Source organism: Portunus trituberculatus, chromosome 31, assembly GCF_017591435.1.
Source record: "Portunus trituberculatus isolate SZX2019 chromosome 31, ASM1759143v1, whole genome shotgun sequence".
In the NCBI taxonomy this organism is placed as follows: Eukaryota; Metazoa; Arthropoda; class Malacostraca; order Decapoda; family Portunidae; genus Portunus; species Portunus trituberculatus.
This window is the reverse complement of record NC_059285.1, coordinates 1,514,606-1,528,905: the sequence shown is the minus strand read 5'-3', so window position 1 is coordinate 1,528,905 and position 14,300 is coordinate 1,514,606. Positions and strand designations below refer to the sequence as shown.

Below are 14,300 nucleotides of genomic sequence, written 5' to 3'. Positions count from 1 at the left end.
CATATAATTCTGTAGATAAGGGTAGGTAGATAACATATGCTTATGTAGATTTTTTTGCGACAAGCCGAGGGAAGAAATACCAATAGATTATAGCATGATTATAGGAATTATGTATATACGTATTAAGGTGCCCTGAATATGGTTGTTACTTTTCTAGAACCCTAGGCATGCCTAGAGTTAAGACAAAATAGTATAGAGAAAACCACTCCCTGGGTTGAGATGAGCCAAGGAGTCACAACAAACCACCACCGTGACATTCTGAGACACTCCCTGACAGACTCCTTGAAAGACACTTAATCAAGCCCGGGGAGAGGAGGTGTCCAACATAAAACCCAAGAGACAAGTGCAGGAGGCGAGCTAATACAATACAAAGCAGAAAGGATAACAAGAAGAAGGAAGAGAGAGAGAAGACCCGAGGGGGCATTCAGGCAGTCATTGCGCACAGACTCGTCCTCCTCTTGACTGACCAAGGGCTGCAGGGGATGAGCACAGCCTCACTCTAATAAGGGAGAAGTGAAATCTATACAGCAAGATGGACGATGATCTGCCCACACAGTATGAGGTGATTGTGGTAGGCACAGGTGAGTTGCTGCTAGTCATTCGCTTACCTGTATGACTCATCTCTTAAGTCACCCTAATGTCATGATCTCGCTCTGTGCTCTTTTCTCACTCATCTTTCCGACTATTTTGATCCTTGGTGGATGGGCTTATCGGCATTTAAAAGGCGAGTGTTGATTTATAGAAAGGAGACCAATTATAGTCAGGTCCTGCCACGCCCCTCAATCCACCCCCTCTCTCTCTCTCTCTCTCTCTCTCTCTCTCTCTCTCTCTCTCTCTCTCTCTCTCTCTCTCTCTCTCTTCTTCTTCTTCCACGTTTTTTGCGTCTTTCTCCTCCTCCTCCTCCTCCTCCACCACCACCACCACCACCACCACCACCACCACCACATTCTTACTGACCTTTATATTCCTTCTTCACCATCCATGTTATGTAAGAAGAATAGAAATACCACCAAATATTGAGGTCTCTATCAGGCTGTTTCTGTAACTATTAAATAGTTTGCTATTAGTGGAAGAAGAAGGAAGAGGAGGAGGTGGAAGAAGGAGAGAAGGGGTAGGGGAGGTCAATGACTCATGCCTGAAAGGTGTAAAATATTTATTCAGTCTTCTCCCTACCAGAGTGTTCCTGGGAAAATGCTTTATATATTGTGTTAAAAATATGCAAAATGAAAGAATGTGTCCTATGAGACTGAAGATGTTTTTGTTCCACAGGCAAAGCATTTGGTATACATTGTTTCATTTCTTCTTGTTGATAAAACCTCTGATTATTGGTGTGTTTTCCCAGGGCTGGTGGAGTGTGTGGTTGCAGCAGCAGCAGCACGTGTTGGTAAGAAAGTGCTTCATATTGATAAGTAAGTAATTTTTCTATTGTTTTTTATTAATATTGGTATTGTTGCTAAATTTCTATAAGACCTTTTGAAATAGTTTCTTAGATTGAAAATTTTTGCCTCCACAACTTTTTCTATGTTGTAAGAAGAGACACTAATGTTCTTTCCATCATACAGGCTTCAGTTTTTGGTACAGTCATGTTTTTGTTTGTACCCCTGGTATAAGGTGAATAGTGTTTACATTGTGGTTATAGTTATTGATCTGTGCCACTTATGTTTCTTTCACACTCTTTGTTTATACACAAATGTTTTAATGTGCTAACTGATTAATGATTCATGGATATCATTATGTTTTTGCATCATCTTGCTGCCAATGATCTAACACTGACCCTTCACCATCCAGGAATGACTACTATGGGGTCCAGTGGGCATCATTTACCTTGAAAGGGGCCCAGCAATGGGTGGATGAGGTCACAGCCACACCTGCCCCAACCCCTCCAGGTATGTGATCTCCAAAATATATACTGTAGTTAATGTTTTAGTTGCATATGTGAAGTAAATAGATTTTTCCTATATATTGTTTTTTGAAAGGAAACTGTATTAACATATCTACTGCCCTGATGGAAAATTCTGCAGGTAAACTATGCTTTTGAGATACATAAATAAGACACTATTTCTTAAGCAACATTCCCAGGTAGGAAGCAGTATCCACACTGCCCCAAGAACACATTTAGCTGGAGCTTAAAATTTCAGACTTCTTACTGCTTCCTCCTCTTTAAACACATTATTTGCTGATGTGAGTTTTATTTAGATCATGTAGTTGTCACTGTTTCTAATGCACGTCACTCCTGTGTCTTGTGTGCAGGGGATTGTGAGCTGGAAGAAGGGGAGCAGCTTGTTGGAGTGGCCAACCCATCTGTAGACTACTCTGGAGTGAAGCAGACCTGGCATGTCCCGTGAGTATGCTTACTACCTTCAGTCTTGTGATGCATGGTGATGCTGCCTTGCCTCTTTGTGACACACTTCCACTATATGGCAGTGCTGTTTTCCTATCTGTATGTTTACAGCAATGTAAAGAGATTAGCTGAAACAAAATGAGTGTTCATAACTGTGATCATATAAAGATGTTTTATGTTTTTTTTCTTGTCTACCAGATTTGAAAGAATAGAAATAAGTACATTGGCTTTATATCTTTATAGAAAGGAACCACTACCGAGTCCCTCACCAGAGCCTGCTTCAGCTGCTCCAGTTGAGCAAGTTGTCCCAGTAGAAGGCAGTGGTGGTGAGAACACACAGCTGATGGGCACACCAGACACTCCACCAGCCACACCTCAGGACACAACACAAAGTATAGTACCAGTCACACCTCAGGATGCAGTGCAGGATAAGCCTCAGGACACAGCACAAGATGCAGTGGAGGCCACAGCACAGGAAATGTCTCCAGCTGAACAAAGCCAAGATAGTTCATCAACAAAATCTGAAAAGGAGGAAAGTGGAAGGAAGAAAGAGTGGTCTCAGGAAGAACTTTTGAAACTTAGTAGAAAATTCAACCTGGACTTGGCCCCCAAGGTGAGCTTGGACCTCTGGGTCTTGAATGTCTATGTGAGGGAACTCTCAAATTATGAGAAAGAAGAATATGGCATTCATCAATATATACCAAGAATAAAGACTAATCACAGAAATGCATTAGAATGATACCAGTCTATATTTAGCAAAATTTTTGTAGTACACTAAGGAAATAACACTGGCACACAGACTGGGATAGATAAACAAGGGACTGGAGGGTTCAGGGACTGTGGAAGAATATCAAATTGCAGGTCTTTCCACTGACACCAAATTCCAAATAACATTTGCCTCATGTTTCCAGCTGCTGTATTCCCAGGGCCCCATGGTGGAGCTCCTCATATCCTCCAACATTGCCAGGTATGGATGAGAGAGAGAGACATACATACATACATACATATGGACAGACAGACAGAAGACTGCACAGTAACTCCTGCATAAGTCAGACCAATTGGGATAAGGCTAATATGAGTTTCCTGAGGGATTTTTTTTCCCCTTGTCTATATTTTTCATTGTGGCTACCACTAATAGTAATTGTTGAAATGATCTGTGTAATGCATTACATAAATAGGTACTACATACATGATGCGCAAACACACACACACACACACACACACACACACACACACACACACACACACACACACACACACACACACACACACACACACACACACACTTTTGTCTGCCACCAACAGCATCTTCAGCTTAACATAACATAACATAAATAATAGGATAACAAAGGGCCACCAGGGCCCATGTAGGTTATCCTGTATCAGTCGCACAGCGACCTCGTCATCAGTACTTAAAGATACACTTCTTAACTGATGTGGAAGACACAGCCTGGCCTTTATAAACCATGGTAGAATTACAAAGACAACAATAAGAGGTACAGAGCAGAGGGAGACATGGCCACATGCTTGTTAAGTCAGCTGTGTAAACACTGATTTTGGCACCAGTAGTGTTGCAGAATACATGCCCATTTTATGTTCTAAATGGCTCAGATAACTCCTCAAACTTGGACAATGTAAGAACTATCAATGGCATTTTAGCTAGTATATAAGCTGAATGGCTTAAAAATACTCTATCAAAGGACAAAAGATGCCTACCAGTGCACTTGGGATAGGACATAGGAAAAGAAAAAGATCTTGAAAGTATTCAACTTGTCTGATATCCGTCTTATTCACGTCTGACTTTGGGGTTTATTCTACTGATGTCTGACATTACTTATATAGAAAAATGTGACTGAGTAAGCTTGGAAGGACACAAGAATAGTATGAGTTAAGTATTAGCTTATTGTATTAAAAAATGGCATAGGATGAGAATTGCAAAGAAAGGTTCAAGAGACAGAAAGAACTGGAGGAGACTTGTACACAGTATCAACCACACACTCTAGGGAAATGGCAAAAGGAGAAGACTAGAATAAATAGCAAGGAGTACTTCCATTACCAAGACATTCCTGCTTGACCTGTTTTTTGCCTGTCAGATACGTGGAATTCAAGTGCATTTCCCGGGTGTTGACCTGGCGTGGAGGAGACGATGGCAGCCTGTTGGTGGTGCCGTGTTCCCGCAGCGATGTTTTCACCACCTCTGCTGTCTCTCTGGTGGAGAAACGCCTTCTCATGAAGTTCCTTGAGTTTTGCCACCAGTATGATCGTCACCCAGAGCAACTGGAGGGTAAGGTCATCATTAGTACTTGATGGTGAAATGTTTGGTGAAGGGTGACATTAGCAAAATTATCATGATCAGTAACTGGTATAGAATAATTAGATAATGGGTTACAGCTTGGAAAAGTTAGATTTAAAAGAGTTAAGGAATTTCTTCTCAAATAGAGTAGTAGATGAACGGACTGGACTTAATAATCAGGTTGTTAGCCCTATGTCATTAAGAACATTTAAAAAAAGATTAAATGAATTTATGTATGGGGATGATTGGTGAAAATAAGTTATTATGTCTCATGCAGGGACTACTGCTGTGTGTGTGGGCTTGATGGTTTATTGCAGCTTTCTTTGTTTTCTTGTGTTCTTGATGTTGCCATCAAATCATTGTACCAGATTGGTAAATACAAATGAGCAAGTGACTGACTCTTGATTATGTGATGAATAGATCCCTTCTGTTCCCTTGGAAGACTAGAATACATAGAACTGAAGTGGCTGATGAGAACAATTTTGCATAACAATTTCAGATTTTCATTCTGTTGACTGACACAAATTGCAAGTGTTTTCCCTTGATCTCTGGTACTTCACTCATCCAAAGCGTCCTGCTTTGAGGTGACAAAAAAAAAAAAAAAAAAATAAATAAATAAATAAATAAATAAAATAAATAAATAAATAAAATCCTCATGTTTCTTCAAGCCGTCCCTTTAGATTTGCATTTCTTTCTTACTGTTCTCCATAACACTTATTTTCTCTAATAGTGATATAAGTCATCCTCAAGCCAAACCTGTGGCTCTCCCTGATCCAGGAGTCCAGGTAACTTGAATTACATTTGGTAGAATATGAGAATCACATAAAGAAAGGAATTTTTATAACATTTTATGCCCATACATTTTTGTAGCAGCTGTTACTTCATCAGTAGTTCCTCGAGATTTTTTACTTATTCTTTACCTTATCTTACAGAACACCTTGACAAACCCTTCGTGGACTTCCTTCGCTCCAGGAAGCTGACCGACAACCTCATCCACTTTGTGACGGAAGCCATTGGCATGGTTGGAGAAGGGGCCGGGTGCAGGGAGGGACTGGAGCGCACCCGAGCCTTCCTCACCAGCCTGGGCCGTTATGGGACCACTCCATTCCTCTTCTCCATGTATGGCAGTGGAGAGTTGCCTCAGGCGTTCTGCAGGTCAGTCTGAAGTGATGAGGCGATCACCTCTAACTTAAGGTCCTTATGTTAATCGATTCTGTATTCTGTGTTTGATGAATGTTTTTCTGTGATAATATTGTAATTAATTAAACTTGCAGTGTTTTTAGGGAAAGAAAAAACCAACAACTTGAGCTGCTTTATCTAAATGACACAATTCAGCACGTCACTTGTTCATGTGGTTGTATCTTTAGCGTGTCTCAAACTATTAGGTGGAATTCTTGATGACACTGAAGATTTGCATCCAGTTGTGCAGTCATATCCAGAGTGTGTGGATATGATTGAAGGATTACACAATTAACTGAACATAGTAGGAGAGGGTCTAACATGGCTTGATTTTTAGCATCAATCATGACACTTGCACAGTCATGATCAGTGGTGTGTGGTAATGATTGAGAAAAAGGTCAGTCTTGTACCACCACCCTTGGCGAGTACACAGGACACTCATGAGTTTTGGTTTATGAGCAGGTGGCTAAACCATTCCCAGCAAATCAATGAATGTTCCCTTGTCCATACATAAGAAACTCTTGTAGTCCACTGGAGAAGTTCTTGTAGAAGATTGTCATGGATGAATTCTTGCCTTTCCTGTAGTCAGTCCTCCATCTACCCCTTTCTCCTCCTTGTCTTCTTTGTAATCATAATTGATAATGTATGGAGGCTTCAAGTTACATGTACATACATATCACTCAGTAAAATGTCTGGCTGTAGATTGGTGATTTCAGTATTTAAGTCACAGTCACAAAAACATCTTTTCAGATTATGTGCTGTGTTTGAGGGTATCTACATTCTGCGCAAGCCTATCTCCTCCCTGGTGGTGGACTCATCTTCTCATACCTGTTTGGGTTTGCTGTCAGAAGGGCAAAGGTTCACTTGCAACCACCTGGTAATGAGTGCCTCTCATGCACCCAGAGAGTATCTCCCTCAGGATGAGTCAACTCTAGGGGTGTCACGTGCTGTCTTCCTCACTGACAGGTTGGTATACATTAACATTGCCTGTTTGATGCACAGTGTTAGCTGATCTTGTAACTAACAGAAGGTTTTCCCCTGTGATGGGGAAAGCCTTGCACGCTGGAAAAATAATGCAGCTATATTCCCTGTGTCCATTTCTGAAATTACTGATAGATCAAATAGAAAATTTATTGTACCTATCCATATTAGGTCGATCTTGCCAGACGAGAAGGAACAGCTGACATTGTTGCGTGTCCCTGCCAAGGAAGGCAACATGATTCCAGTCACTGTGATGGAGGTGGGACCTGGGACTCATGTGTGCCCCAAGGACTTGTGTGAGTATCTCTCAACCACACTGCTGCAGATATTTAAGAACCTATTGCACACACACACACACACACACACACACACACACACACACACACACACACACACACACACACACACACACACACACACACACACACACACACACACACACACACACACACACACACACGGTTATATCAGTAATGGTAAATTGTGATTAGTCAGAAGAGCTGAGTTACTACATAGACATGTTACTAGATAATGCTTAACTGATGAGGTGTTTTATGAGTGTTGATTGCTACTAAGAGACTTGGATAAGCAGTATACTTGGAGCTGAGGTTTGGCAAATGATAGAAGAGATCCAGTGTGATTTTTGACATATAAATTAAATTAATCTTTAGAGACATATCTGAGTAATATGCCCCAATACTTTTTACAATAGAACCTATTTGTATGTTATCAAACTTTGAAATTCAGTGGGTAGGGAATGAGAAACACCTCTAGCAGTGTTTGATCAACATTCAGAAATTTTTTACTCTCTAATTAACTGTAGGTAATGATTATCTAGATTCTTGTGACTATTGATAATGCAAAAATGTTGTTAATCTATCACTAGAACTGTAAATTCACCCTTAGAAATCCCTGTCACTTCAAGCATAGCCTTTTAAAGATAGTGAGAGTGGTGGGCAGAATTGTTTCAGAATATGATCCTTTATCTCATGAACAGACTGTGTACACATGACCTGCCGAGGGACTGATGCAGAGAGTGACTTGCGGGTGGCCGTGGAGCGCCTACTGACCACGGAGACAGATGACACCAGCAGCAAGCCAAGAATAGTGTGGAGCCTCTACTTCAACCAGGTTAGGCTTGGCCCTGTTCTAGAAATGTGTTTTTACTTAATTGTTCTTATCTAATTGTATCTTTACAGGACTCAATCAAGCTCTTAATGTTCTGTCTTTGAAAATTTATTTGTTATACTATATATTTTTCTTTGGAGCTATGAATATTCCCTGCACACACATCAATGTGTATTATATAGTTCATCTGCGGGTCACCCAGCCAGCTGTTCCCCTATGGAAAGAGCTCAGAGCTCGTACTGACCAATCTTTGGGTAGGATTGAGACCACACCACACTCCACAAACCAGGACAGTGAGGCCACAGCCCCTTGAAACAAGGGCTATACATATTAAGAGGCTTGCCCATTTGCCTCATTGTGCCTGGGACTTAAACCCAATCCTTCTCAGTTGTAAGCCGAGTGTACTACCATTACCCTGTGTGTGTGTGTGTGTGTGTGTGTGTGTGTGTGTGTGTGTGTATTTCACTGTTTGATCTGCTGCAGTCTCTGACGAGACAGCCAGACGTTACCCTACGGAACGAGCTCAGAGCTCATTGTTTCCGATCTTCGGATAGGCCTGAGACCAGGCACACACCACACACCGGGACAACAAGGTCACAACTCCTCGATTTACATCCCGTACCTACTCACTGCTAGGTGAACAGGGGCTACACGTGAAAGGAGACACACCCAAATATCTCCACCCGGCCGGGGAATTGAACCCCGATCCTCTGGCTTGTGAAGCCAGCGCTCTAACCACTGAGCTACCGGGCCGTGTGTGTGTGTGTGTGTGTGTGTGTGTGTGTAATAATAATAATAATAATAATATACAGTTTATTAATTTGGCAGTACAACAAAAGATTTACACTGAAAATGTACAGGGGGGGACATTAAAACAATGAAATGCTTAACCTAACTATGGATCTAACTTAACCAAGAATTTACTTATTTATTTATTTATTTATTTATTTATGGCTCGCACCATAGTGGGCACCGCGCTAAGGTGGTACCGGTCAGTGCGCGGTGCTCTTAAGGGCGCCACGCGATTCTGGTGTCGGGTGGCGCGGCAGGGGAGGCACGTCTTGGGGTAGCAGGTGGCAGAGACGTGGATGATGCAGCAGTCCTTCCCAAAATTTTCCAAGGCTTCCTGGTGTCTTGTGGCCAGCCTCGGCAGACTCAGGCAGGTCAGGGCGTCCTCGTAGGACCTGTAGGCAGGCCCAAGGATGACCCTGAACGCCCTCTTCTGAACCCTCTCCAGCTGTTGTCGTTGTGTGAGGTTCAGGGAGGAGGACCACGCTGGGGAGGCGTACATGAGCTTAGGGAGTATAAAGGTGAGGTACACTCCCCTCAGCTCATCTGCCGGTGCTCCCAGGGACCTGAGTCGGCGCAGCATATAGATCTTGTATGAGGCTGACCTGATGATGTTGGAAACATGCTGCTTCCATGATAATTGATCATCCACCAAGACACCTAGAAGCTTGGTGCTGCGGACCACCTGGAGGAGTGAGGGCCCACAGATAGCTGGGGAGGGGGACTGCTGCTGTGGAGGTACAAATGTGCATCACCACGGTCTTGGTGTGGTTGATGGTCATTTTGTTGTCCTCCGTCCACGTCTGTAGTTGGTTAAGAGTGGACTGAAGTGCTGAGAAGTCTGGGTTGGTGTTGTTGACGGGTACGCCCACGGTGCAGTCGTCCACATACTTCCAGCGGTGGGGGTGTGGACGAGAGCATCGTTGATAAGGATGAGGAAGCACAGAGGACCCATCTTGGTCCCCTGAGGGACCCCACATGTGAGCTGTTGGAAAGAGGAGACAGAGCCCTGATAACGAACGGCCTGACGCCTTCCCGTGAGGAAGTCTGCCAGCCACGCTATCAGGTAGGGAGAGAGACCCAGAGTGATGGCTTTATTTATCACAACAGTGTGATCAACAAGATCAAAGGCCTTTCTGAAGTCCACAAAAGCAATAGCTAGAGAAGTGTTGCGTTTGTCCAGGTGGCTGTGGACGAATTCCAGGAAGCTGACAAGGTAGTGAGATGTGGAGGTGGATTTAATATTGCCAAATTGTTGTGTGTCAATAGAGTTACAAATTTTGTTATAGGCCCAGTCGAACACAAAATCTTCACAGATAAGGCTGGGTATAGGGGTGATGGCGACTGGTCTTAGATCATTCAGTGACTGTGGATTGGAAATTTTGGGGAGGGTGACGTAAGATGTCTTCCAGTCATCGGGGCAGGAATGTTGAGAAAGGGAGGCGTTGATGATAGAGCAAAGGGGTGTGGCAAGTTCTGGGGCAAATTCTCTGTAAATTTTGATGGGGAGGTCAGTGGGAGTGGTGGATCTGTTTAGTTTAAATTTAAGAAGCTTCCTGTAAACATCAACCTCCTGGACAGGGGTGGAGGGGAGGAGGCAGGGAGGTAGGCTGGGAGAGTAGTAGAGTGAAGGGGAGGGAGTGTCTGACAGATCGCAGCGAAGTGACCGTTAATCTCTTCGGCCGCGTTGTCAGGTGAAAGGTGTGAAATACAGGGAAGAGAAGAGGCTTGTTTTGTAAACCACACAAAGACTTAATCTTGTCGTACCACTGTCTGTTGTTAGCAAGCTTGAGATGGTGAATTTTGTCTGGGTAGTAGCTTGCCTTGGCTTTTTAATTTCCTGATAACTCTGTTCCTTAATCTCCTGTACTGGTCAGGGCTAGAGTGGAAAGCCCTGTCACGCTGACGAAGGAGTCGTTTGATGCAGGGCGTCATCCAAGGGGCATCAGATGGGTCCACTGTGATGTCCTTGGTGGGAAGTAGTGGTGGAAGGCTTCCGTTGTGGTGGTGAAGTAGTTCCGCCATTTTGTGTGGACGTCTTCCTCATCCAGTACCTCAGTCCACGGGTGATGTGTCAGCCACTGCCCAAATTCCCTCATGGCGGAGTCAGGCATGGGCCTGTGGGATCTGGTGACAGTTGACTTGGGAACCGAGGTGGTGGGGGTGGGTGTCCACAGGATGGAGAGGTGGGTGCTGCATCCCATGGGGGAGTGGTTTGGGAGGCAAGTACTGCTGGCTCAGGTCTGTCATGATAAGGTCGAGGGTAGACTGGTGGTGTGTGTGTGTGTGTGTGTGTGTGTGTGTGTAGTTGATGCTATATATAGTATTGCCATCCAGTGCCCAGCAAATCACTACAATATTTTCATACACCACCACAAGGCTGATGTGCCAGATTGTTTTTGCAAGGCTATCTGCTTCACTGGCTGTGTGTGTAAGTACATGTGTGTTGCATCAGAAAAGAGAGAGAGTGAGCTTCCATCACACTGTTTTTGACTGTTACTCATTGATTTGGTTGTTTGAAGTGACATTGTGAATATATTCCAGGTTGACCGCAGTGTGTGTGATCTAAAGACTAATGCGCCAGGAAACCTTTACCTGTGTCCTGGACCCAACACTGATCTGGACTATGATTTAGCTATTGAACAGGTGAGCAAGAGCAACCTTTCTGTTAGTAAGCATGCTGATATCTCTCCCTAACACCCACTCCTCTCCATGTACAGTATTACCTTCAGTCATCAGAGACAGTGTTTCATACATTGTAATGTCTTCTTATATCAACACAGTTCAAACCTCATTTCATGCACCACTGCTGCAAACATCTTCACATCTCTTCACTTCTTCTGCAGGCTCGATCAATCTTTGGGAGCATGTTCCCTGGAGAGGAGTTCCTACCTCGTGCCCCAGATCCAGAGGAGATCGCCTTTGACAACCAAGGAACAGAGCCTAAGCAGGGAGACACCTTTGAGGGGGATGCCAACTCTGAAGGGAAGAGTGATGGTGGCAATGGCCAGGAAAAGGAAGCAGAGGAAACAGAACAGGTATTAGAAGTTAAGGAACAGACTGAAAAGGAGCAAGAAAAAGGAGAAACAGCTAAGGAGCAGGATGAAAGTGAAGTGGTGGAAGAGTAAGTTGAAGGTGGCAGGCAGTGAGTAGTGGAAGGGTAGCACTGCCAGAACAGAAGTCCTTTAATATCTTCATATGTGAAGACCACTGAAAGAACCCATCTAAACCTTGTGTGTTTGTTTGTTTGTTTGTGTGTGTGTGTGTGTGTGTGTGTGTGTGTGTGTGTGTGTATTTATGACGAAATAATGAAAATAAAAGTAAATAAGTATGCTAATGCTACTTCACTATTCTAAAATCCACCATGACTTTCTAAAGCTCCAGAAGGCCTTGATGTCTCGTGGAAATACATATTTAATAGGGAGATGACAGGTATAGTTTCCATTGGTTTTATTGCATAAATTAAATGTATTTTTCTGATGTAATACATTGTGCACTGTGGAAAATGTAGAAAACTAAATTAAAATTATCAGTTGGTATGCACACACCCACAGATTTCAATTATGAGGGGCAAATTTAGTATGTTTCCTTGAGGGAGAGCCAAACATTGTGCCCTAAATATTGCATAGATACTTGATTTGTAGGAACCGATATTATGTGTGCATGTGAGAACATTCCAAGGCACAGCTATGGTGTCAGGAGTGAGAGCAAAGAATTGCCTGTACTTGAGGTGTCTTATGCTTGAATTGCAGCCTTGAGCCTGGTGAGGTTTTCCATTGACTGAAGAGCTTTCATTAGGAAAATGTTAAGCTATTGTTGCACGTGACTCAGCATCGATATATGTATGTGTGTGTGAATTTCCTTCTTTCATTCGTGTAAATAACCAGCTTTTAGTACTTAATGGTTTACTATTTATTAATTGATGGGAAGGTAAATGGAAGAACAGACAGCTCACTTATTTGTAAACTATTTTGTTTGTTTTGAAAATTACTTCCCTCTCTCCTTGTCCATTATAACGTTTTGAAAACATTCCTCTCTCTCTCTCTCTCTCTCTCTCTCTCTCTCTCTCTCTCTCTCTCTCTCTCTCTCTCTCTCTCTCTCTCTCTCTCTCTCTCTCTCTCTCTCTCTCTCTCTCTCTCTCTCTCTCTCTCACTCTCTCTCTCTCTCTCTCTCTCTCATACATGAAGGATACATTACTATACCCACAACTAATTGTGATAACACAGTAAACACTATAGGTATTTAATTGATGATCCTGTTTGTGGCATTACTTGGTGAACATTGCTTGATGGAAGTCAAGTGTGTTTACAGTTTGTACACAGTACAGCTTATATGTCCTTATTTAAATAAAAAGCTTTAACTGAAGGAATGTGTTAATGTTCAATCATGGAGAACTAAAGCAAGAAGAAATGCCAGAGCTAAGTGAAGTGTGGGTACACTTGTCTCAGGGTGGAGTCAGAGGCAGTGATTGTGGTTGTTGGGGTTTCCATCAAGAGATCGGGTTAGTTTGGGCAATAATACTTTGCTGGAATTACTACATTGGGTTTGGCTTGAAATCCTTACTGAGGAGAGGAGGGTGAATGTATTTCCCTCCACTTGCTCAGAAATAGTTAGCACAGCACAGGTGCGAGAGTAACTTGCAAGTCAGTCTAACAATATTTGCATGGCAGGATCAAAATACTCCCTCAGACCTCTCTCTGCATCATACAGGGAACCAAAGCCTCATAGTGGCAGGGCACTGATGTGGCGACGGCCTCTCCCTTCTGTACAGGGGAAAAAAGCGAAAAACAAAAAAATGAATAAATAAATAAAAAAAAAAAAAAAATCATCTTAGTCCACAAAATCTGATTTATTAGGAATGGAAAAAACACTTGAATACATCCGAACTTTTCTCAAACAACTAAAACTTTAGCAAATTAGATAAAGGAGTTGAACAAATAAAAACCGTCACTTTTCCATTATCAGCATGCTTATAAATCACTCTATAAGTCCACGTGTCACGTGTGTCCACATGTTTCACCAGATCAGAAAAAAAAGCTTTAAAAACATGAACAATCTTTAGATGTAATAAGATTTTAACTAGCGGTCAAACTGAAAGAGCAATACGACGGCATTTGGAAGGAAAACCACCGCAAACGCAGTACTGAGTACTGATGACGAGGTCGCTGTGCGACTGATACAGGATAACCCTGGTGGCCCTTTGTTATCCTGTTATTTATGTAATGAATGGCTGTGCAGACATAAATAACCTTGTAATCATTAACCACCTTATTACCCTGACACACAAACTCTAGAAAACACTCAGAACATCATCCAATAGTTCAAAAAGCCATGAAATCTTACTAAAAAACCCAAAAATATATAATTTGAGGAAACAAAAAATAAAATGAACAAGCCGAACTTAATAACAAACCATCATGGCGCTGCGGGATCTTAGCTAATAACAAAGATGGAGGCAACTCCTCCTCACTCACTCATTATTGGCAGTTATTTGAAGGTTGTTTATCTATCTGTCTATCGATTAATTTCGGCTGTGTGTGTGTGTGTGTGTTTAAAGGACAACCCAACGTAATCCCTAAGTAAATTAAC

The 14,300-nt window shown here is 42.6% G+C and overlaps 1 protein-coding gene across 1 annotated transcript; it reads left to right on the top strand.

Moving 5' to 3' along the window:
* The first annotated feature begins 209 nt into the window (after positions 1–209).
* LOC123511517 (rab proteins geranylgeranyltransferase component A-like) lies at positions 210–13,076 on the top strand. Its single transcript, XM_045267487.1, has 13 exons — positions 210–581; positions 1,343–1,409; positions 1,789–1,886; positions 2,251–2,341; positions 2,585–2,954; positions 3,253–3,308; positions 4,435–4,625; positions 5,567–5,789; positions 6,564–6,779; positions 6,966–7,090; positions 7,792–7,925; positions 11,256–11,357; positions 11,558–13,076. Exons 1-13 carry the CDS (start codon positions 533–535, stop codon positions 11,837–11,839), a joined length of 2,004 nt encoding a protein of 667 aa, XP_045123422.1. The 5' UTR covers positions 210–532; the 3' UTR covers positions 11,840–13,076.
* Positions 13,077–14,300: the final 1,224 nt, after the last annotated feature.